This window comes from Mastigoproctus giganteus, chromosome 2 (assembly GCF_048544385.1).
Source record: "Mastigoproctus giganteus isolate SK-2022 chromosome 2, ASM4854438v1, whole genome shotgun sequence".
NCBI lineage: Eukaryota > Metazoa > Arthropoda > Arachnida > Uropygi > Thelyphonidae > Mastigoproctus > Mastigoproctus giganteus.
Genome location: NC_143576.1, coordinates 99500678 through 99525098, shown reverse-complemented (window position 1 = coordinate 99525098; position 24421 = coordinate 99500678). Strand labels below are relative to the sequence as shown.

General features: G+C 36.1%; 1 protein-coding gene across 1 annotated transcript in view; it reads right to left on the bottom strand.

The window, feature by feature from the left end:
• The window catches only part of LOC150089461 (box C/D snoRNA protein 1), a 110841-nt gene that overhangs the window by 46965 nt on the left and 39455 nt on the right, over positions 1–24421 (bottom strand). Inside the window, exons 3-4 of the mRNA XM_090368610.1 lie at positions 14772–14866; positions 7973–8079 (exon numbers count right to left, since the gene is read on the bottom strand). Of these exons, the coding sequence (XP_090224736.1) occupies positions 7973–8079; positions 14772–14866 (202 nt within the window). The remainder of the gene's footprint in view (positions 1–7972; positions 8080–14771; positions 14867–24421) is intronic.

The following is a 24421-nucleotide window of genomic DNA, read 5'->3' as shown; positions in this document are numbered from 1 at the left end:
ACTCTTTAATATAACAAATAGCAGTTTAAATCTAACCTGCTTCATTGGGATTGTGAGTTATGGAGAAATTACTGAAAAATTCTACTTTTTTTGGACAATTGAATTGGGAAATATTTAAAAATACACATTGAATAAAATGCATATTTTATACAGCGTGCATGAATAGGCATTGCATGCATGTGTGTGTACATGCATGCAATGCCTATGAAAGTGAAACAGTATTTAGTACAACATGTGTCATAACTATGTGTAATACGTATGTACTTTATATCTGTTAATTAAATTTTATTATTAAATTTCAATAATAAAATAAAAAGTGTCAAGAATACTGCAATCCTTTCGACATTAAAACCAAATTTTACTATATTGTAGGGTTTTAGACACATCAACGACTTAGACCATACAGTCAGTCGTCGTATAACACGTGTTTACACTACACGAATTCGATCATACACGATTTATAAATAGGGGAACGATATCTTATATAACACGAACTGAATTCGCTTATGCACGATTCGCCTTTGTGTTTACAAGAAATGGCAGAATCACCCCAACCGAATGCAACACGATAGGAATGAAGAGAAGATTCTGAAAATGTATTTATGTTTTTTATATCAGTGAAGGGGGAACACATTTCACCATAATAACGTAAAAACCAACACAATTCCAGCAATCGGTATAATCGCAAATGCAATTAGATCGAGTTTACTACCAGTTTACAATAGATTCCACTAGCAGAAACGCAACTGGAAATTGTTTTTATTGTTTTATGGTAGTAACCCCCAGAAATGTGCTTTAGTAAAATGTGAGGTGTTAATAGTGTATCTCTGCCTTTACGATGTTGTTTAATACACACGCACAGCTTTGTTTGTGTATCAAGCATGCCTCCTCATTTTGTAATTGTGCTTTATTCCCTAAAAATGAGTAAAATGCTTAAAAGGTATGAAAAGGAAGCGTCCTGGTGAAGACACACTGCAGATTCAGAGAGAAAAAGAAAAGCAATATCGATAAACAGAGGCGGACTGGATCAAAAATTCTTACCCGGGAAAATTTATAGTGGCCTCATACTATGGCTTATGGCCAAAATCACACCGGCCTCCAGCCCACCGGGGTTTTCCCGGTAAGGCTTATGGCCAGTCAGCCTCTGTCAATAGAGAAAAAATATGAAATTGTGAAACGATTTGAGCGAAATGAAAGACCATGTGATATTACACGTTCTACAAACCTAAATGAGGCAACGCCGAGAATTACAAAGAATGCAGAGAAAATAAAAACAACTTTCATAGCAGGAACAACTCAAAGTGTAATTAAAAACCATTAGATTAAGATACAAAGAATTGGAAGAGATGGAACGGCTGTCATCTGTTTGAATAGAAAATCAAACAAAAAACAAGTTTGCTTACGATAGAAGCAAAAGCATTAGCAATATTTTATTACGTAATAGTCGTAATAAAATATGTATTTTATTCGTAAAAAATACTTACGTATTTTTATTATTTATATTATAATAAAATATAATATAATAATAAAAAATATTATAAAAATTATAATATTATTTTTATTAAGTATTTTAATCGTTATATTTTATTATGATTATTTATTGTGTTTGGTAATGTTTTGGTTACAAATGTGTGTTCAATCTTGGGTGGTCGGCACCTAACCCTGTTTTTCCCATAGGGCCTGTTGTTTATATTGCATTGCACGAGGGTTTCTAGGAACACAACTATCGTGCTATACGAGGACTGACTGTATACACTCAGTGATCAATGAATTGTGACCACCTACTCAATACAGTTTTGGCCCACCATTTGCATGGATAACAGCTGCTGTTCGCCTAGGCATTGGCTTTACTAGATGTCTGAAAACATCTGCAGCCATGCTGACCCCTTTGAAACTGTGATATCTTTACTACATCCCATAGCCGCTACTTTAAAGTGGTATAGTCCTGTTTACAAAGGGTGGTCATAATTCAGTGATCACTGAGGTGTCTAGAAATCCCATAGGATCACCAATGGGATTTCAAGAACACCTCAGTCTTAACCACCAACGTGTACAGAAAATGCAGATTATAAAAAAGAATCCTTCATTATCAGCATAACCAACAAAATTAACCTAAACAAAGGCATGCAGATAGCCATTTTTAAAAAGCAGAGTATAAGAGCAGATTTAAAAAAAAAAAAAAAAAAAAAGGGACCATAATATGTACATCTCAAAAAAGATACCCCTTCTAATGTAATCGTGAACCTCACCAATTTCATTGGTGAGGGGTACAAAAGAGTGCTCTTACCAAGAAAGCTTCAGTTCTGCAAATTGCAGTGTCTGAAGACTAGGCACCTGCGAGGTGATCTGACTGAGGCTTTTAAGACTGCTTTGAATGGATTGAGCAAGCCCAATGCTGAGGGGTTTCTTCCCCTGCTAAGATTACACACAGAGAGGGCATAAATTCAAACTGAAGGACAGTTGCACAACAGATGTACAGAAGTTTGCCTTTAGCCAGTGAGTGGTTGATTGGTGGAACAAACTTCTATCTGTTGTTATGGAAGTTAGCATTAGCAGAGGCATACGATGCAAGAAAGCAAGCTTATGCAGCATTAGTCAAAAAAAAAAAAAAAAAAAAAAAAACCAACCCACTCCCATTTCACCTCTCCATTCATTCCAGCTCAGCCTTAAATTTATTTAGGCTATCAACTTCCACAACAAAAGATGGAAGTCTGTTCCACCAATCAACTACCTGCTGGCTAAAGGCAAACTTCCACACATCTATCCTACAACTGTCTTTCCTCAATTTTAATATATGCCCTCTCAGGTGATAATTCTGAGCAAGAGGATGAATCCCATCACCATTGAGCATGCTCAAACCATTCAAGGCTTTATACACCTCAATCAGATCACCTCTCAGGTGTCTAGTCTCCAGACACTGTAATCTGCAAAACTTAAGCCTTTCTTTGTAAGAGCAACCATTTGTTTCATTCACTAATCTTGTGCCCTTCTCTGTACTCATTCCAACAGTTCTACATACTTCTTAAAATGAGGCCTCCAGACCTGTATACAGTACTCAAGGTGTGGCCTGACCATTACCTCATACAAGGGGATAATCACCTCCTTATCCCTGCTAGAAAAATTCTTGTACATCATTGACAAGACACCATGAGCTACTCTTGCAGACCGTCTGCATTGCTCAGAAAACATCATATCTGCCTGCATAATTACCCCATGTCCTTTTCATTCTCTACCACTGTCAGTGTAGTACCACAGAGTTGATACGTTACTCTGGGGTTACTGCTTCCCATATGTAGTACTTTATATTTTTCAAATGTTAAACTTCATTTGCTACCTCTCAGCCGATCTGCTCAACTTTTCTAGATCCTGTTGCAGCAGCGTACTGTCATTAGTGTCCTTAACAACCTTCGTGTCATCTGCAAACTTGGACATTAAGCTTGATATACCATCATCATATCATTTATAAATACAGAAAACAACAATGGACCCAACACTGAAGCCTGAGGGACTCCACTAATAACATTAGTCCACTGATTACCACTCTGTCTTCTCCCACTCAATCATCCCTTTATCCAAAGCAGCATTCAATTTGCCTCCAATGCCACACTGCTCCAATTTATGCAGCAGTCTTCCATGTGCAACAGTATCAAAAGCCTTTCTAAGATCCAAATATATGATATCAAAGTTATTCTCTGCATCCAGTTCTTTTGTGACTGAATCATAGTATTCAATCAAATTGGTCAGACAAGACTTCCCCTTAACAAAACCATGCTGTGTCTGAGCTATAACTGAAGTCTTGTCTAGATGATCCTGCAGTGCTTCTTTAACCAGTGCCTCCATTAATTTCCCTGGAACAGAAGTTAAACTAACAGGTCTATAATTACTTGTGTTGCCCCCCCCTTTTTTTTATGAAAACCCCAAACACGAAAGATATCAAAACCTATAGTACTTAGTACCGTGCATCGGTTGAAGGAGAAGTATGGGGGGAGGGGGATGCCGGAAACTTTGCTCTAGAGACTAAACATGGGTTTCACCACTTCAAGCCTCCAATAAGCAAAGTGGTGGTATTTCACTGGTTGATCCTCCTTTGTGAATTGGGGTCACATTTGCACATCTCCAGTCCATGGGTACCTCCCCTGGGTCCAAGGGAGCTCTCATAATTATGGTTAAGGGTTTGCTTACTTCCTTTGCTGCCTCCTTTAATATAACTGGATAGATCCCATCCACCTGGGTGCCTTTTTTATATTTATCTTCAACAACAACAAGTTGACAGCTTAAATAAATTCAAGGAAGAACTAGACAAACTATTAGAAGGAATGGATAGGTGAAATAGGAAGAGTTTTTTTTTTAGCTGTTGCCATATAAATTTGCTTTCTTGCATCATATGCCACTACTAAACAGATATCCACTACCAAATAGATATTAAATTGTACAACATCCAAATCCTTAGTCTCATGCTAAATACCCTCACCCACAGCGACAAACTAACCTATGATGAGCTCTGGGAGACCGTAACTTTTTAATTCAAAAAATCCTTAGTTTTAGAGTACAGTTCAGAACATAATGAAATGTAAACCGCTATCTTGGTATGTGAGGCTGATGGTGTCATAAGGACAGCAAAATAAAAGTAAGTATTTGTAGTTATCCATTTACTTAATGTTAATTTATTTAATTTTAATTATTAATCTTATTAACTAAATAAGTAATGTAAAATGATTTAAAATTAAATTTTTACCTGATGTTTGCTAACTAATTCAAGCCCAAACCTTAACAAATATGAAATGTGTAACTAAATTAACAATTGTACATAAATCAAGTCTCCATAATTTACCAGTTCTGCTGTCTTTACAGTCACTGAAGATGTGGTAATAGGAAGTACCATGAGACTTCTGAGAATAATCTGTAATTTTTAAAGAAATTAAAGGCAGATTACACTCCACGCAGGTTTAAGTGCTCATTATTTCACAATTTCCAGTTCTCGACATAACTTTAGGCAACATACATACCATGTTGCCTAAAGAATATTTAAATTAAGAAAATTCTATCCATTAACATCAATAAATTTCAGCAGCAGAACATCCTCATCCAAAGTGCAGAATACTCTTGATCTGTGGGAGCATAGTTTGGAAGCTGTTAGGCTAAAATTATCAATTAAATAGTAAATCAAAACCAAAACACATGAGTTTTGGAATGGAGAAATGCACATACTGCAAAGTTGTTGAACGAATGTCCACTAAAGTTTATTTGGAAGGCAGTGTTTGTCAAAATCCAGAAGTTCCAAGAATTTAGTGTCACTCTTGCCTGAATTAAATGCATTAAGTTTATGAAATAGAAGCAGTAATTTTATCTTAATAAATAAAAGTCCATATCCATAAATCCTCTGCACTTCTGTTTGTTTGCTTGCAGCTTCCAAGCATGCACTGTGTACAACTAAAGTAACCTACAGCAGGCCAAGTGATGTCATAAAACCGTTGGACTAACAGGTGAGTCTGTGTGATTTGGTTTTTAGGAGCATTAGCAACTAAGGCCATATTGCTCCAGGAAATGCGATGGTCATTCCCTGACCTTTCCGCATCCTCCGTATTTGGTGGTGACGGGCTCGAACCCTGGTCTAATCAAGAAGTGTGTGCTACGCACTGCTGCTCCTTCCCACCTGGCTACGGAGGTGCCACTAACAGATGAACATTACTGAATACAAACTTCCACAACTTACTGCTGAAGGAATAAGCTCTCAACACATTCTGCAGCCAGAGCATACTATGGACAGTGATGAATTATCAAATTTGCCTGTCCTTGTCAATGATGAATTTTTTAATAAAAGGACTTGATTAATTTCCATACAAATTCTATAGAAATCTAACATAAAAAACAAATTTGAATTCTTATAATTGGTTTATTATAAATAACAGAAATATGAAGAATATCTGATTTCACAGAAATCACACTTATAATAAGTCTAGCCCAGCTAATAATAAAACCATGGTTTTCTTAAATGCAAGTTGTATTAGTACTGACATGTAACTAAAATACTTCAGGAGAAGTTACAGTTGCCATGAACACTCACTTATCTTTGTGCTAAGTGTTTATTTATACAATTATAGATAGTTTATATAACAGGATATAAATATTATAAAGAATACCTACTTAGTTTGTACCAAATTATAAAATAATTTGGTACAAACTAACTTTAGTAGCACTTACAATCATTAACCCTTCAGCAGGCATGCGTATATGCTTCCCCCCTCAATTAGAAGGCATTACAATAAATAAATTACAATAAAAAAAAATTTCCTTTTTTAAAATCTTAAAAAATAATTTAAAATAGTACCCTTTTTAATGTCACTATGTATTTTCAATATGTTATGAACAACCCACTAATTCTTAATTTTTTAAGAATTAAAAACTTTTTTTTTATCATACCAGCCAAAACACTTTATGGTACTTGTTCGTACAAGTCTTACATTCAATAAGACCCAACAACCAAGCAGGGAACCACGTGCTCCTCTCATTATTGTTGGCATGCCAAAAACAATCTTTAGCATCATGGCATATGCATTTCAAATGCTACATCTATAGAGACACACACAATGTGTTTACAGCATGTGTGTGTGTGTGTGTGTGTGTGTGTGTGTGTGTGTGTGTGTGTGTGTGTGTGTAAAATATAAAGCGATTTGCAAAAAGAAAAAATCAAATAAAAGAGTAACTGTTGACGCATGTAAAACTGGGATATCAGACTACATTTTCATTAAGACATTGCAGCATATGAGGAATGTGTGGAATATATATAAATTAGGAAATGATAAATTAACTTTCTACTGCCAATGTGGAAAATTTCAAAACATCTATTCTAGAACTGTCTTTCCTCAATTTGAATTTGTCCCCTCAGGCGACTAATCTGGGCAAAATTAGTCACCTGCAGGGAAAAATCTTGTTCGATTGATTTTTACTATTTACTATAATCATTTACTATTAATGATTCTATAATCATTTACTAAATGATTATAGAATCATTTTGCATTAATCTTTTATTCGTTTTAATTTCTGGAGAGTATCATCGGAAGTGTTCTACATATCATATTGAGGTAAATTTCTCATATTCTTCCACAAACATTGATATCAACATACAACATATTGAACTCTGTTATATACTATCAAATTCTAGAGTTTACACAAGTAAAGATGTCTGCTGCTGTTTTCCTTTGCATCCTTTGTCAAAGATTTCTCATAAGGTCTTTGCTTGCCTAACCTCCTTTGTGACTTGATTACAGACTAGCTTATATCTACCGCAGGCTTCTCTGTCGCCTGATAATTTATGTATCCCATGCATATTTCTTCTTTGTCACGCGTCTCGTTAGTTCATCTGACATCCAATTCTTCGGAGTGAAAAGCCTAGTAACTTCCACAATTAATTCTTTGAATGCTTCCCCTTTAGAATTTGCTGTTGGTAACATCATCAGTTGGTCCCACTGTATAGAATTTAAAAACAGTCTGAGACCACTGTAGTCACCTTTATGAAAGCAAAGACCCTCCTCTTTAAGCTTATACTTCTCCATTGCGGCGGTGAATTTTATTCAGTGTAGTGCAAACTGTAAGTAGTAAACTTAATTTGCTTAACATTACATACATTACATATCAATTAAACTGCTCACCATAGTTAAAAAATGCTTTATCTGAATGCTAGCTCTCAAAAATGGCATATTCAATCAAATGGAAATAACTTTCCAAATGATGCATGAAGATAAAACATTTATTTATGCTGTAGAAATCATGCACTATCAGACTACAAGAAAACTGGGCACACAACTACCACTCATTAAGATATTTTATCAGATATCTGTTACCCAAAATAACTTGGTTTAAGGGACAAAATTATCACTCGCAATTTTACAGTGGTTAGCAATAATTTTTAACCAAGAGAGGGGAAAAGGAGTTTGATTTTTTAAAAAGTTTGAGTTTATGCAAGTATACTCACCTATGCGAAAAGAAAGTACTATTTTGCTTCCTTCGACTAAAGAACTGAGGAAGAATTTTCAGCACTGTTCCTCTAATTCGTGCTTCAATCTGAAGTTTATGCAACCACTGTTTCAAAAGGCAAAAATATATTGTATTAAAACCTAGAAATAGTACACTCAGTAGGCAAGTTTCTAGAAATGCATACTGAAGTTATAGCACAATTACATTCATTCCACATTTCAAAAAAGTGCATAAAATTAAAAATTACATAAAATTAAGAATCTGACTGTCATGAAGACAACATAATTCTGCTCAATAGTGACAACTGCATTTGTGGTGCATTAAAACAACAATATCAATTTTGAGGAGGGGGCGGGGCAATGATTAAACTCATTCAACTTTTAACTGTCATGTTACTGTATTTTTGAATGATGAGTGAAGCATTTTTCATATCCGAGAGATGTAGTTTTAGCCAATGCTTTGTTTAGTAGTATTTATCTGTGCACTCCCCCAACACTAATACACAGGTTCTGGAGTCTTGCTCCAACAGGTGCCAAATTTTGCATTGTGTGAACTCAGAATCATATTATTCAAGACAAGTTATAAAACAACTAATAGAAGTTCAACAGCAAAGGTTAAGTTATACTGGGCAACATAAGTTTTTTTGTGCAGGAAAAACAGGCATCAAGGAAGGCGCATGGCATCATATGAACAAATCTTTGAACTTTTGTAAGTAAGGAGACAGACGTCATTCTTTTATATATGGTTATCATGAAACAAAAATTGGAATATTGTACTCAAATCTGGAGGAATAAGACACAGAACTTCTAGAAAGGGTTCAAAGCAGGGTGAGCTGTCTGGTAAGAAACACTAAATATTTATCTGTATGAGGAATGGCTTAGATGGTATGGTCCACAAAGCTTGGCAACTAGATATCTTAGGGAAGGACCTTGATTAAAGTGTACAAGACCCCGTAAGAAGGATCAGGAATGACTTTCAGACAACACAAGAACCACAGGACACAGAAAAATTTCTTAGGGAATAACATAACTCTGGATCACATGAAATTCACCACCATACAGAATGTTTACTCAAATAAAATAGGTTACTTTCCAACGGAGCTAATTTAGCAATAGTTTGAGACATAATTTGACAATATTCAGAACTGAACTGAATAGGCAATTTCTAGCATTACAATCAATATATATGAGTTGGTAATTTTTTATTTTTTTTTTTTCTGAATTACACATTGGCCACTGTATAATACTATACCTCAATATCAATTAACAGAAATATACATAATTAAAATGTTCTAATTTTCAACACATTAAAGTTGCATTTTAAATTTATAGTTTGTCAAAGCTAAATTTATATAAATATTCATAGCTGCTAACTTTTGGCTTTCAAAAAGCTTGAGATTAGGCATCTTCAAGCAGCAGAAGGTTTTTGGGCCAAAACTTTTTTTTTTTTTTTTTTTAAGTCCACGTTGAACCAGAAATTAATTTCACCGACAAAATACAAGTTTTAAGACAACAACAGTGTCTCCTTTATCTGCTCTTTGTATTAAAATACTTTCGTTTTTTTCTTAATTTTTATAATCCGATCCTTTCTTCTTTAGATAGTTTGGGTATACTTGGGTCCTTTGAATTATTGATCACATTATTGATCTGCTGTATTAAAACTTCTTTGTTCTTACTATTTCTTAAGCCGTAAAAAAAAAAAAAAAAAGGTAAACTGTAGCCATTATCAACCCACTGCAGGATGGAAGCCTCCTCAAAAATTCATGCTGAGGAAAATGGATCATAATCTGCCATGCTGGTCCAGTGCAGGTTGGCAGATCGACCGTATTTAGTGGGGGGGGGGGGGGGGCGGCTCGAACTCCGGTCTACTCAAGGAGTGTGTGCTATTGCACTCCCACTCCTGACCACTCGGCTATGGAGGCCAGTAGCTTAAGCCGTACTCAAATTCAATTACTGTTTATTTTTTCAGAAGTTGTGTAGGCAGCAAATTATAATCAAGACCTTTTTTAAGGAGATTTATTTGACCTGTATATAATTTGTACGCGGATAACAATGGTATAAACAATGCATAACTATTTTTAAAAAGGGGCGTCTCCGTAGCCAGGCAGGAAGGAGCAGCAGTGCGTAGCACACGCTTCTTGATTAGACCGGGGTTCGAGCCCGTCACCACCAAATACAGAGGATGCGGAAAGGTCAGGGAATTACCACCGCATATCCCGGAGCAATATGGCCTTAGTTGCTAATGCTCCTAAAAACCAAATAACAAACAAATAACTATTTTTAAAAACACGGAATTTAAAATTGTGTTTTTAAAACTACAGTTGTTGGTATGGAACATACCAACATAGTCTATAACATTGCGTGTGGGAAATGTAACTCTGTTTATATTGGTTCTACCCAAAATTATCTTTCAATGTGACTACAACAACACTGCAAGGACAAAAAGAACAGGTGCATCTGAACTTTCCTTTCATGCCATCCATGAGAACCATGTTTCTTTTTAATGAGGCTAAAGTAATTAATGCACAATATGAATATACAAAACTTCTAAAAGCCAAAACACTTGAAATGATATTAAACCCTAACGTTATAAATGTATGTAAACCATATACAATTTCGGACTCGTCGACCTTTACGAGCATGTGTAAATAATATTATTTACATTGGTTAATCTCGTCGTGGTATACTACACTGAATTTTATTATTAGTATAAAAGAGAGTGGAGATTGTTAAGTGTCACTCTAATTCTTGTGAGCATGGACCATTCCGAAATAACTTTGTCTCTTATTAAGAAGTTCAGTCTAAAATATTGTAGTAAATTTGTCAATTGTCTTCAATTTCCTGTCCATTATTTCTGGGTGGTTTAGTTTGTGGTGGGTTGATGTGCATCGACTTCGCTTTTCTCTTCCTTTTGGCAGTGAGTAGATTATGGAAATTGAATACAGGCTTATTTTTAAGAAACCCATATATATTAATTAACAATTTTAAATCATAATACCATGTCATAAATTTAGTCTCATATAATGTGTTAATAAGATGTGATTGTCAGGCTGAAGAACTTCCTATAAAAAGGTATGAGTTAAACATCTTATATTTTTTAAATATGCATGGGATGCATATAATTCCCTTCCCTAAAGAATTCCTCATGTGTGAATGTAGATGAAAAATACTTCTTCGGTTTGTCAGCAACCTGAGCAGGATCATCAACAATTGAACCATCAATATCAAGTGGACCAAACTGATTCATCCCCTGCCTGCTAGTGATTACAAAAGTAAAGAAATATTTGCTGTTGTTTTAACCCTTTGCTAAAGATTTCTCGTAATTTGTCTTCGTTTGCCTAACCCCCTTTCTGACTTGATTAAAGACTAATTTATATCTACCATAGGCACCTGCATCACCTGATAATTTAAATGCATCCCATTCATTTTTCTTCTCTGCCACAAGACCAGGGGCTCACATCTGGTGAGTATGGGCTTGGTGCACCCAGGGTCCTGAGCTGGATATAACCATTCTTCTCTTTCTTGGTGATTCCTTTCTACTTTAACTCTTGTTCTCTCTCTCTCTCTCTCTCTCTCTCTCAGGATAATTCAGATATTTTCTTTTTTTTTTTTTTTTTTTTTTTTTTTTTTGCTGTTGCAGCATAAGCTTCAGGCTTCCTTGCACCATATGGCTAATAATAACAATAATAAAGTCTCATTAATTCATTGGACATCCATTTAGGTCTAAGCTTGAAGAGTATTTCTTAGTTGGTATGAAAAGCCTAGTAGTTTCTATGATTTTATTGAATGCATCCTATAGAATTTTCTGATGGTAACATCATCAGTTGATCCTACTGTAGTTACCTTTACATAAGCAAAAACTCTTCCCTTTACTCTTGATAGTAGTTACATCTTTAAGTTAAATACCAAATCAATACACTGTGATCACTGCCACTTAGTGGTTGCTCTAAGAGGGGCATTCAATAAATTATCTACCTAAGATAGGCTATATTTATATTTCAATGATTTATCATGTTCCTGCATTACATATCTCAACTTGAATCATACTAATTTTGATCCCACTATGTTTTTAGGTTGCAATGCTGTAACAGAAAAAAGGAAGACACCTGTATCAAATTATGTATTTGCTGAAATTGGAGCATCACTCAGTCATTAAGTTTCTCACCAAAGGCCATTCATGAAAGGATGGTGGCTGTGTATGGCAACAGTGCACCTTCAGAGTGCCAGGTGAAATTCTGGTCAAACCAATTCAAGTGGGATAGATAGTCCACTGAAGAAGATCCATGTCCAGGAAGGACTGGGACAGCAACCACTCCAAAAATGTGCCAAGCTGTGGAAACCATTGTGCTGAATGACAGACGTTTAAAGTTGTCCCAAATTTCTAGGGAATATGACATATCTGAGGGGACAGTTATAGACATCCTCCATGAACGTTTGGTGATGAGTAAGGTCAGTGCAAGGTTGGTCACCAGATTTCTGATCCCTGTGCAGAAGCAATTCTGAGTATGGTGTTGTGAGAATTTAGCACTTTATCGAAGGGATCCTGAAACTTTCATCTCCAGAATTGTTACAGGTGATGAAACATGGGTTCATCACTGTAATCCTGAGGCCAAGCAAGAATCAATGCAATGGAAGCACAAGGGTTCTTCCCCACCCAAAAAATTTTGGATACAATCTTCAGCTGGCAAGATTATGGCCACCATTTTTTGGAATACATTCACTACTTGAAACACAAGCAGGCAGTCACTGGGGAGTCATATACATCCCTACTGTAAAACCTCAGGGATGTCATAAAGGAAAAACAATGTGGAAAACTTCCCAGAGATGTGTTGATTTTTCATAACTTACCCATCCATCTTACAGTCCCAATCCAGTCCCCAGTGATTATTTCCTGTTTCAGAGCCTCAAGATAATTGTACATGGACATCGCTTTGCTGATGATAAGGAACTGAAGTCTACTGTTTCTGCATTCTTTGATGAACAGAACAAAGAATTTTATTTGTCTGGTATTTCTTCATTACCAACAAAATTGAACAAGTGTATTGAAGTTCAGGGGAGTTACATTAAAAAATAAAAACAGATTTTTGACTTCATCTCATTTCCTTCACAGGTAGGTAGATAATTTATTGAACACTCCTCATATCTGCAGATTCTTAATGCTTGTATAATCACTGCTGATAATTAGATCAAGAGTATTACTCCCCCTGGTTGCCTCTCTAGTATGATGCTTCAGAAAACAGTCATCCAATAAATCCACAAAAGTCCTGCCAGTGTGTGAGTGGCCAACTGAAAGTTAAAATATCCCATTAAAAGACATTCTGATTTACTGACGCAATATTTCTCCATACACCAGTTCGTTGTTCTCATCAGAGTCATCAGGTCTATAACACATCAAATCGACTCAACACTGTACTGGCCACCCATGTGAACTCTATGCACTGCCTTAGATTTTGTGTTTCTTAATTAAGAGCATAATCCCTTCCCCCCTCTTATCCTGTCTGTCCTTTCCATACCCCTAATTAGGCTACAAGGGGGAAGGAACAACCAATTGGGAAAACTTCCCTGCCTTGCTGATGCCATGGCCTCTTCTCCTTGAGGAATGGTGTGGGATCGGCGGACACTCACTTCACACAAAGCATGGTGCTATACGAACTAGATCTTGGCATGTATAAATAACTTTATATAAGGTTGGATGAATTATAACTGTAGAGATTTCTTTTAAGCTACTACTGCATTATAATTTTGTCTTCAGTTTAACTCAACTTAATGTCCTTTACTAATTTGTCACTCTATCCTTTTTCAAGATAAATTGCCTCTGCCCTAATCACTTTTCTTAAAAGTTTGTTTTTTCTCATCTGAACTAAAGATGTCCAACTAATTAAACTGCATTTGCTGGGAGACATTTGCATATAAACAAATATTTGTTTATGTGCAAATCTGCAGTACTAAGTAAACTTCCTGTTTTACACTCCATTGTTGACATTAAAAATCAAGGAACCAACTTCTTTTCTCTCTTTTTTTTTTTACTAATTCTCAAAACGAAATTTAAAATTTGTGTGATTATACGTTTAGTAGGCCCTGCTACTTAGGGAAAGTAGCATTTTTGACCCAAACCTCCTTCCCTCCTCTCATCAACAACCAAATCACGACCACTGCCTTCAGCCTCCTAACATGCTATCATAAAAAAGCAATCATCTAGCAAATACAGAAGTGAATCTACAACAACTGTTGTCCTCACACTGTATGAGACATTCCATATACTTAAATGGAGATCACTACCACTTCCATGAAATTTGCTGATGGAGAGAAGTGTTACAAAATGGGACATTTCTGTATGTAATTAATTTATAAATCTATTGCTGTAACTTAATGCTAATTAAGTTGTAACAATAAAGACCAATTTAATAAAGTTCTGCCATTTTAACCCAGGTCAACATAACTTCCATCACTCAAATATCTAGAACTTCTTCACATATTTAATCTTCTAGCAGTCTTCTTCCTCCATTTTTAACGACTTCATCGCACTAAATCTAGCACCGAGTGGTCAAGGCCCTAAACCTTGCCATACTAGACTTAGTTACAGTCATTAAAAATGGATTAAGAAGACGGCTAGAAAATTAAATATGTGAAAATTGTGTTGTGAATAAATGATAAATATTATATGCAATTTAAATAAATAAAAATTCAATACCTTGTATATAACCCCCCCCTTAAGAATATCTAGAACTAAAATATTTTGATGAACAACTGTCACTAAATATACGTGACACAAACCAGTCAATTTAGAAATGCACTTACTGGAGGAAGAAATCTGTATCTTCCTCCCCCTCGCCGCAGTTTGTCACGCGATGCACTATCAACAGTTCGGGCAGCCTCTTCAAGGAAACGATAATCTGCAAATAGTAATAATCTTACTAAAGATACAGTCAAGATTAAATGAGATGTATTTCTTACAGTTATTAATTTTTAAATTTAATAATAATGCATTGCTCAAATTGTGAGAGTAAGGCATATAAGGCCATAAAGAAGTCAGCTGGATGCTGAAGTCTACAATTTACTAAATTTATACAGCTCTTCTGTTACAAGTGTATTAAATATCTGAAGGTATAACATTTAACTGGATCATATAAGCCCACAAATCATCTCAATGGCACAATGTTGGTAGAACAGTTGTAACACTATTTTTTGCTGTATGTGTAAACTTATGGTAAAGTTTGCCACGAATGGTGTGTTGTACTACTGAACTCTTCGTCATTCATCAACCCGTTCTTATGTTCATGGCATTGTTTTTGTATGTCTGTCTGTCGAGTGGTATTTTATAATTGCAATTGACAAGGAAGATAGCCTTTACTAATTTACTGACAGAGGAGGCCTGTGTTTTGGCTTATATTTCCAGACCACTAACAACACATTGGAAAATTGCCATCTTCTACATTTAATGATATTAGCTTTTAAGCAACTTTAATTTCCTTTATTAATCTTTATTGCTTTATGTATATTGAGAGAGAGTATCCCTTGACTGCAATGTATGTATTACATTTGAAAAAAAAAAAAAGGTTGCAACTCAGGTGTTTATTAAGACTGTATTCATTAACAAAAATAAGAACTTTACAGAATTTAAAAATTAAAATTTTAACACAGTGAGTGAGTGAGAGTGTGCGTAAGTAAAAAGACCAAGTAAACTTTATTACTGTAAAATGACAAAAAAACTGTCATAACAGTGAGATGAAGAATGGGGAAGATTCAAGATTGTGTCAGTTTCTTATACGTAATTTGCATCTTCCAGTTTAAAAGGATTCTCATTTGAAAGTGTCTGCAATTCTGCCCAGACACGATAGGAGGGAGTATATGATGAGAGCCTTGTCGATCAATTCGGCCCTGGAAAGATTGTGCAAGGCTCAAGGGGTAAAATTTTTTTCAGCCTGGACTGTACTTGTTAACAGGAGAGATTGCTTCTACAGGGATGGGATACACTTAAATAGAAAGGGTGCAAGAATATTTGCTGATGCTATCGAGGCAGTGTTAGGTGGGTCAGAAAACTGCTAGCTTGGGGGGAGACAAAGACCAATAGATTGACAGTAGCCACTGGCAGAGGTGAAAGAGATTCTTGCACTGCTTCTATTAGAATGAGCAGAAGCCTGAAAAACAAGATGCATGGTATTTCAGAGACTGCTGGGAGTCATTGTGGTACAAGTAAACACATGGGTTGTGTTAGGGTAGCTAAGAATAGAAACAGGTGCAGGTATACTTGCGTGTACACCAATGCTAGGAGTTTAGTAAATAAATTTGATGAATTTGAGGTATTGCTCAAAACATCGAAGGCAGATATTGTTGGGATATCAGAGACGTGGTGTCACACAGATATAAGGGATGCGGAACTGCAATTTGGGGAGTACAACGTCTACAGAAAGGATAGACAGGATAGGAAGGGGGGAGGTATTATGCTATTAGTTAAGAAACACATAAAAACCAAGGAAGTGAAGCCAGTCGACATCGCTGGACAGTGCAGTGTGGAGTCAGTTTGGTGTGACATAAGCATTGGGAGATCAAAATTGAGAGTAGGAGTGTGCTATAGGCCTAATGACTCTGATGAGTATAATAAGGAACTGTACAGGGAAATAGAGTGGGCCAGTAAATCAGAGTGTCTTATAATGGGAGATTTTAATTTCCCAGATATTGACTGGAATTTGGGGGCTGGATACTCACACACTAGCAGGGCTTTTGTGGATTTATTGGATGATTGTTTTCTACATCAGCATGTTCGGGAGGCAACTAGAGGGAGTAATACTCTTGATTTGATTATCAGCAGTGATTCTTCATGCATTAAGAATCTGCAGATAAACGAACCACTAGGTGGCAGTGATCACAGTGTGCTGAAGTGGGATTTACTCAAAGAGGTAACTACCATTAGGGGTAAAGGGAAGGGTTATTGCTTCCGTAAAGGCAACTACGATGGACTGAGACAGTATTTAAATTCTATACAGTGGGACCAACTGATGATGTTACCAACAGCAAATTCAAAATGGGAAGCATTCAAAGAACTTATCTTGGAAGCTACTAGGCTTTACATACCAACTAAGAAATATTGTTCAAGGTTTAGGCCAAAATGGATGTCAGATGAACTAATGAGGCATATGGCAGAGAAGAAAAATGCATGGGATACTTACAAATTAACACATGACACAGAAGCCTATGATAGATACAAGTTGATATGCAACCAAGTTACAAAGGAGGTTAGGCAGGCGAAGGCAGATTACGAGAAATCCTTGGCAAGGGATGCAAAGAAAAACAGCAAAGAGTTCTTTACTTATGTAAACTCTAGAAGGAAAGGGATGAATCAGATTGGTCCACTTGATATTGATGGGTCAAGTGTTGATGATCCTGCTCAGGTGGCTAACAAACTAAATGAATATTTTGCATCGACATTCACACATGAGGAGTTATTCAGCGAGGGGAATGCCAGAGGTGTATTCAACTCTAGCAGTAAGTTACAGAATTTTGAAATAACTGGGAGTAAAGTGGAGGAGAAACTGTTGAAGATAAACACAAGAAAGGCACCCGGGGTGGATGGGATCTATCCAGTTATATTAAAGGAGGCAGCAAAGGAAGTAAGCAAACCCTTAGCCATAATTATGAGAGCTTCCTTGGACTCAGGGGAGGTACCCATAGACTGGAAATGTGCAAATGTGACCCCAATTCACAAAGGAGGATCAAAGGCTGACACAAGTAATTATAGACCTGTGAGCTTGACTTCTGTTCCAGGAAAATTAATGGAGGCACTGGTTAAAGACGCACTGCAGGATCATTTAGACAAGACTTCAGTTATAGCTCAGACACAGCATGGTTTTGTTAAGGGGAAGTCTTGCCTGACCAACTTGATTGGATACTATGATGCAGTCACAAAAGAACTGGATGCAGGGAATAACTTTGATATTATATACTTGGATCTTAGAAAGGCTTTTGATACTGTTGCACATGGAAGACTGCTACACAAATTGGAGCAGTGTGACATTGGAGGCGAATTGCTGCTATGGATAAAGGGGTGGTTGAGGGGGAGAAGACAGAGAGTGGTAATCAATGGACACTGCTCATCGTGGACTGATGTTATTAGTGGAGTCCCTCAGGGCTCAGTGTTGGGTCCATTATTGTTTTCTGTATTTATAAATGATATTGATGATGGTATATCGGGATTAATGTCCAAGTTTGCAGACGATACAAAGGTTGGCAGGGTTGTCAAGGACACTACTGACACTATGCTTCTGCAACAGGATCTGGAAAGGTTGAGCAGATGGGCTGAGAGGTGGCAAATGAAGTTTAACATTGACAAATGTAAAGTACTACACATGGGAAACAGCAACCCCAGAGCAACGTACCAAATCTATGGTACAACACTGACAGTGGTAGAGAATGAAAGGGACTTGGGGGTGGTTGTGCAGGCAGATATGAAGTTCTCTGAGCAGTGCAGACGGGCTGCAAGAGTAGCTCATGGAGTATTGTCAATGATATACAGGAATTTTTCCAGCAGGGATAAGGAGGTGATTATTCCATTGTATAAGGCGATGGTCAGGCCACACCTAGAGTACTGTATACAGGTCTGGAGGCCTCATTTCAAGAAGGATGTAGAGCTGCTGGAACGAGTACAGAGAAGGGCAACAAGATTAGTGAATGGAACAAAGGGGTGCTCTTACGAAGAAAGGCTTAAGTTTTGCAAATTACAGTGTCTGGAGACTAGGCACCAGCGAGGTGATCTGATAGAGGTGTATAAAGCCTTGAATGGTTTAAGCATGCTCAATGCTGATGGGATTCTTCCTCTAGCTCAGAATAATCACCTGAGAGGGCATAAATTCAAATTGAGGAAAGACAGATGTAGGATAGACGTGCGGAAATTTGCCTTTAGCCAGCGGGTGGTTGGTTGGTGGAACAGACTTCCATCCCTTGTGGTGGAGGTTGATAGCCTAAATAAGTTTAAGGCTCAGCTGGACAGGTATTTTGAACGAACAGAGGGGTGAAGTGGAAGTGGGTTTTTTTTTTTTTTTTTTTTTGGCTGATGCTGCATAAGCTTGCTTTCTTGCATCAAATGCCTCTACTAATGCTAATGCTAATGCTAAAGATTAGTGTCAGTTTCTTATACGTAATTTGCATCTTCCAGTTTAAAAGGATTCTCATTTCATGAGAATGCAGTACCTTATCATTCATAAGAACTTACATAATTGATGGCTCGTTGCGGCAGGTCATGTATTTATTAAGCTTTGACAGATTTCAACTAATGTCATTTCTACTTTTACTCGTAGTATGGATTCTAATTTATGAAGTTTATTATGCACTGTGGAGAGGATTTACACTGCAGTTTGTACACATTTACACTACATTATATTGAAATCAGAAAGAATACTAGGAAGGCACTTACTGAAGTACTAAGTTTGCTGAGACAGTATCATCTCCATTGCAGCTAGCACTTTCTAATGGAAAAACAATACTAAAAAATCAAGTAATACAAAAAAGAAATGATATTCAGAATGTTGAAATAAATTGTATGTGCATGTCCGTGTGTGTGAGAGAGAGGGTAAAAAGTATTATCCACAAATGAAACAGAAATGCCTCAGCAAGCTTTCTTTAATTTTAATGCAGTGTAATCATAAAATATGAACTACATACATTTATGATGCATTATACAGTAACTGTTTTGAGTTTGATTCTTCTCATTATTCGGCAGGAAAGTTGGTCTCATTTACAGCTGTGTTAAAGAGAAAGGAACGTCTTATACCAACATATACAAGTCCTTATTCAAGAGTTCAAAAGAAATTTCTTTAAGAAGCAGAAATTACTGTATACAGTAGACTCTCGATTTTCTGGGATAGATGGTAAAAAACAAATCTCGGATAATCAATTTCCCAGTTAATCCAAAAATACAGAAGTCTCCGACATACGTAAGAGATACGTTCCAGGACTTATTACTTCCTCGAGTTTTACGTAACTCAGGAATGGCTAATAACATATATCTTATTGAGAAATCTGAATTCCACACAATACTTGTTAATGTTGGACCATTTTCATATATTTTTAGTTTAATTTTCTGATCCAAATTGACCGCTTTCTTTTTCTTGGTAGATTTACTAGTAGTGCTGTCACTTATTCTCTTAGTCGGCACCATGATAACAGCCAAGATTAAATTTTCTGAAAAGAACTGCACAGGATTAAGGCAAAAACTCACTATCATCACCCCGCGAGAGCTCACATTTTACTAAGGCACATTTCTGGAGGTCAACAAAAAACAATATGCACTTTCCGTTTTATTGGGCGTTTCTGTTAGCACAATCTATTATAAACGGGTAGTAAACTCTATCTTATTGCATTTGCAATAATATCAATAGCTGGAATTCTGTGGGCTTTTACATTATTATGGTGAAATGTGTGTCCCCTTCACTGAAATCTCCAGTCACATAAAAAAATAATTGTAAGAACCTTCTCTTCTTTCCTTTTTTTTTTTTTTGCTTGTTACTCCAATCTCACTTGCGCAATTTGTGCATGCAGTGATGTGATCGTCATTATTGATTGCTTATTATTATTATTTTTTTGTTGTTTTAAATTTTACAACCTAAAAAAAAAAAAAAAAAAAGTGAAAACAAATTTACGTAAATCCGTAAGTCGGGGACTTACTCTATCGAAAAATGTTCAGCAACCTATGTAAAAAATATGGCAATAGATAAAAAACACCACGTATTACTTGTGTCCAATACGATACTTCACTTTATTTTTTGCGGTGTCAATTTTAAATCGAATAGCCTCCCTTTATTTTTTACAATGTTGCGTATGGTTTACTAATTAACGGATGCACCATTTTCAACCCTTTGAATAATTTCAAGTCTTTGTTTAAACATTTGTTTTTTTTTTTTTTTTTTTTTTTTTGAGAGGAGGGTGTGAAGACAGCGGGAGTTGCAAGATAATAATCTCCCAATGACGACTTATAATGCCACTTCTTTTTGCTTATTTACAACTTGCAAATATCTGTTTATAGATATTTTGCAAGTTTTTAGTTATTACTTGAATCTTATTATTTCTGGTTTAATCCGATCTCGGCAAATCGAGAGTCTGCTGTATTTTCCTTTTATTTATTAATATTTTTTACTAATGCGAAAGTGTCTACTTTCATTTTTGCAAGACTGCTGTTGTTTCTTATACATCAACATTCTTCTCTCTCTGTCTCTCTCTCTCTCTCTCTCTCTCGGTAACTTAGAATTTTTTTTTTTTTGCTGGTGCAGCAAAAGCACCAGGCTTCCTTGCACCTTATGCCTACTTTTCATCATAACTCATCAGCCAAGTTGAAATACAACTATATGTAAGGAAAGAACATTTACTTTTGGTCACAATGTAACTCATGTCTCTTCAACCTGTAATTCATTGCTGTGGCACCTATCTGCTTATTGAAAAAAGGTGCTCACTTAATTCCTCACTTTAGTACATTGGTTCTGCCACTAAGACTGCAAAATACAAAGACTGTTCTATTCATGCTAGCCTCACTTTGGCAATGACTATTTTTTTTTTTGACAGAAACTTGTTATAATTGATTAAAAGGGTCCCACATTATAAAAGATAATTACTGTCCACTTTCCAGCTTTTTTCTTTGTTAAGGGGACTTCAAGCATGTATAATTCATCAGCATTCTTTCTTCCAAAGGCAAGTCCACACAAACTCAAGGGCTACTTCTCCTCATTTCACTACCCCCAGCACACCTCCTCATCTCCCTATATACACCATCCTCTCTCATTTCATCTATTATTGTTTGCCTCAATCTACAACTGGGCTTCTTCCCTCTCAGCTTTACCCTCCATCACCTCTCAATCCAAATTCTCTTCCACCTTCTGATTATTTCAGTCAAACATCTCAATCATTCTCAAAACCTCATAATTTCTCACTTTATCAATCCATCTTATCTTTTCCATCCTCCTCCATACCCACATCTCAAAACTTTGCAACCTTCTATTTTCAATGTCCAAGTCTGAGCCATAAAGTACCACATACCATACCAGACACCCCGGGGGCTCACATCTGGTGAGTATGGGCTTGGCACACCCAGGGTCCTGAGCTGGATATCATCATTCTTCTCTTTCTTGGTGATTCCCTTCTACTTTTGACTCTCTCTGACTCTCTCTCTCTCTCTCTCGGCTACTCGGGAACTTTTTTTTTTCCCTGGTGCAGCATGAGCCTCAGGCTTCCTTGCATCATAATAATAATAATTGTTTTCTTATTTTTTACCCAGCTATTTTTATTCTAATTTCTATGCTGCTCTTAGTTTCTTCCACTATTAGGCTCCCCAAACACCTACACAATTGCTTCCCTGTTCTATTCTGTACCTTCCTATTTCAGTGTTTTACTCACACCTTTCTCTTTCCCCCTCTCAAACTTTGTCTTCTTGGTACTTATTCTCATTGAAACCTATCACAACTTTCCTTTAGCTTATCAATCAATTTCTGCAATCCTTCCCCAGAATCAGTTACCAATGCCATATCATTTGCAAATCTAATACTCTCAATAAGCTTTCCCTCATACATTTCACCCTCATCTATATTTCTTTTATTGAATGACTCTTTGACCATTTCTTATACATATATATTAAATAAAGTTGGGGACACACAACACCCCTGTCTCACTCCTCTTCCTATCTCTACACTTTTAGTGTCCCACTCCAATTATTACTTTGTCCTAATATAATTTTCTAATCATTCTTCTGTCTTTCCAATCCACTCCTATCCTTTAGAGTATATTCAATAATTTAATCCAGTCTACCTGATCAAAACCCCCCTCCAAATTTATAAAACATATACAAAAATCTTTGTTCACTTCCAGATATCTTTTTATCAACTTTCTCATCACACCCATTGCATCCCTTGTTCCCCACCCCAACTTCCACCTTCTGAAACTGAACTGTTCCCCCCACATTTTCTCCTATCTTTCTATTTAATATCCTTAGCATTATCTTTGCCACATGTGGTCCCAAACTTTCTAAAAAGTCTTTAAATTTCATTGCATGGCTTTTCTTTTCTCATAGTATCATTACTGCAGTCTTAAAATCTTCTGGCCATTCCCCTTGTTCATAACATTAGTCTATATAATCCTTAATTCCCTTAAGCCCACTTCACCACAAACTTATAACAAGTACCAGTTCTTTGAATATTATCAGATTTGTGTATTTATGGCTATGTTGTTTTCTTTAGTTTTTTCAAGAAAGTATCATTTAGTCAACTAAAGGAACTACTACTGTTGATGTCTGCATCATTTCTTTACTATTGACCTACACACATTCCTCAACCAGCTCTGATCTTTAAGAGTCAGTTGTTCGGATTTATAGTTATAAGGATTGGTGGCTGTTGAATCAGTACATACCTATGTTTCTGACTTTATGAAACAGTCAGTTCATTAGTAATAATCATTGTGTTAGTCACCATGCCTTTCAATGTATTGAATGTTATTTTTATTTATTTAAAAATTTTTTTTTTCCACTTCACTTAATGTTTCAAACACAGCTCACTGATTTTCCATCTCCCAAAACGGTCAACTAATACAACACTGAAACAGCTTACTAAAGGATGTTCTCTTTAGGGCAACATACCATATGCAACAGACAGTGGGCTACCAATAGCCCACTGTCTGACTCAGTCAAGCTTAGTCACAAGAAAAAAGATCCATGTATGTTGCAACTTAAGGTCTGACACAATGTACTACTGATACCTAGTGAAACAATAATTAACCACCAACAATAGCTTGCATAAAACCAGGCAGTTCAGATACTGAAAAACAACTCTTTGCCATTCTTCCACATATTGTTACCTTCAAAGTACACCCCCCTCCCCCTTACTGGTGCTTCTTTTTTGGGATAAACAGCAAAAAAAAAAAAAAAAAAATGGAAATGAGGAGTTTTAAAAATTGACTCTTGAACCAGTCTTGTTTTATATATGTATAAGCCTATGTCCCTGACTACCTTGAGGTCATACTTCATAGCCATAACATGGGCTAAATCTAAAGGCATCAAAGTCTGTGGAAAGTTAACATTAGTATGATTTCAGAGGGGAAGGGCATTTTTACTCTAAAATGGAGACAAAGTATTAACTTCTCCAATTAAAAAATAATTAATGATGCACAGATGGGGAACAAATACCCATATTTAGAAATACTAAAATTTACATTTTCAGAAAAAGCAGGAGGATTATTCTGAAGTCCACATTTCATATTAAAATACAGCCATAGGATTGTTTACTAGTACACTGTTTTATTCAAGAAAGATAGACTTTGCACATCTTCAGAAATTGAGTTAGTTTTATTTATAATAATGGCACTGCTGTTCAGACTTAGCTCTCATCACAAGATGTAGTTTCAAAACTGCACCAGGGGAATAAAAAAAAAAAAAAAAAATTGAATTCAGTTTTTTTAAACTGGTTTAATACTCACTAATG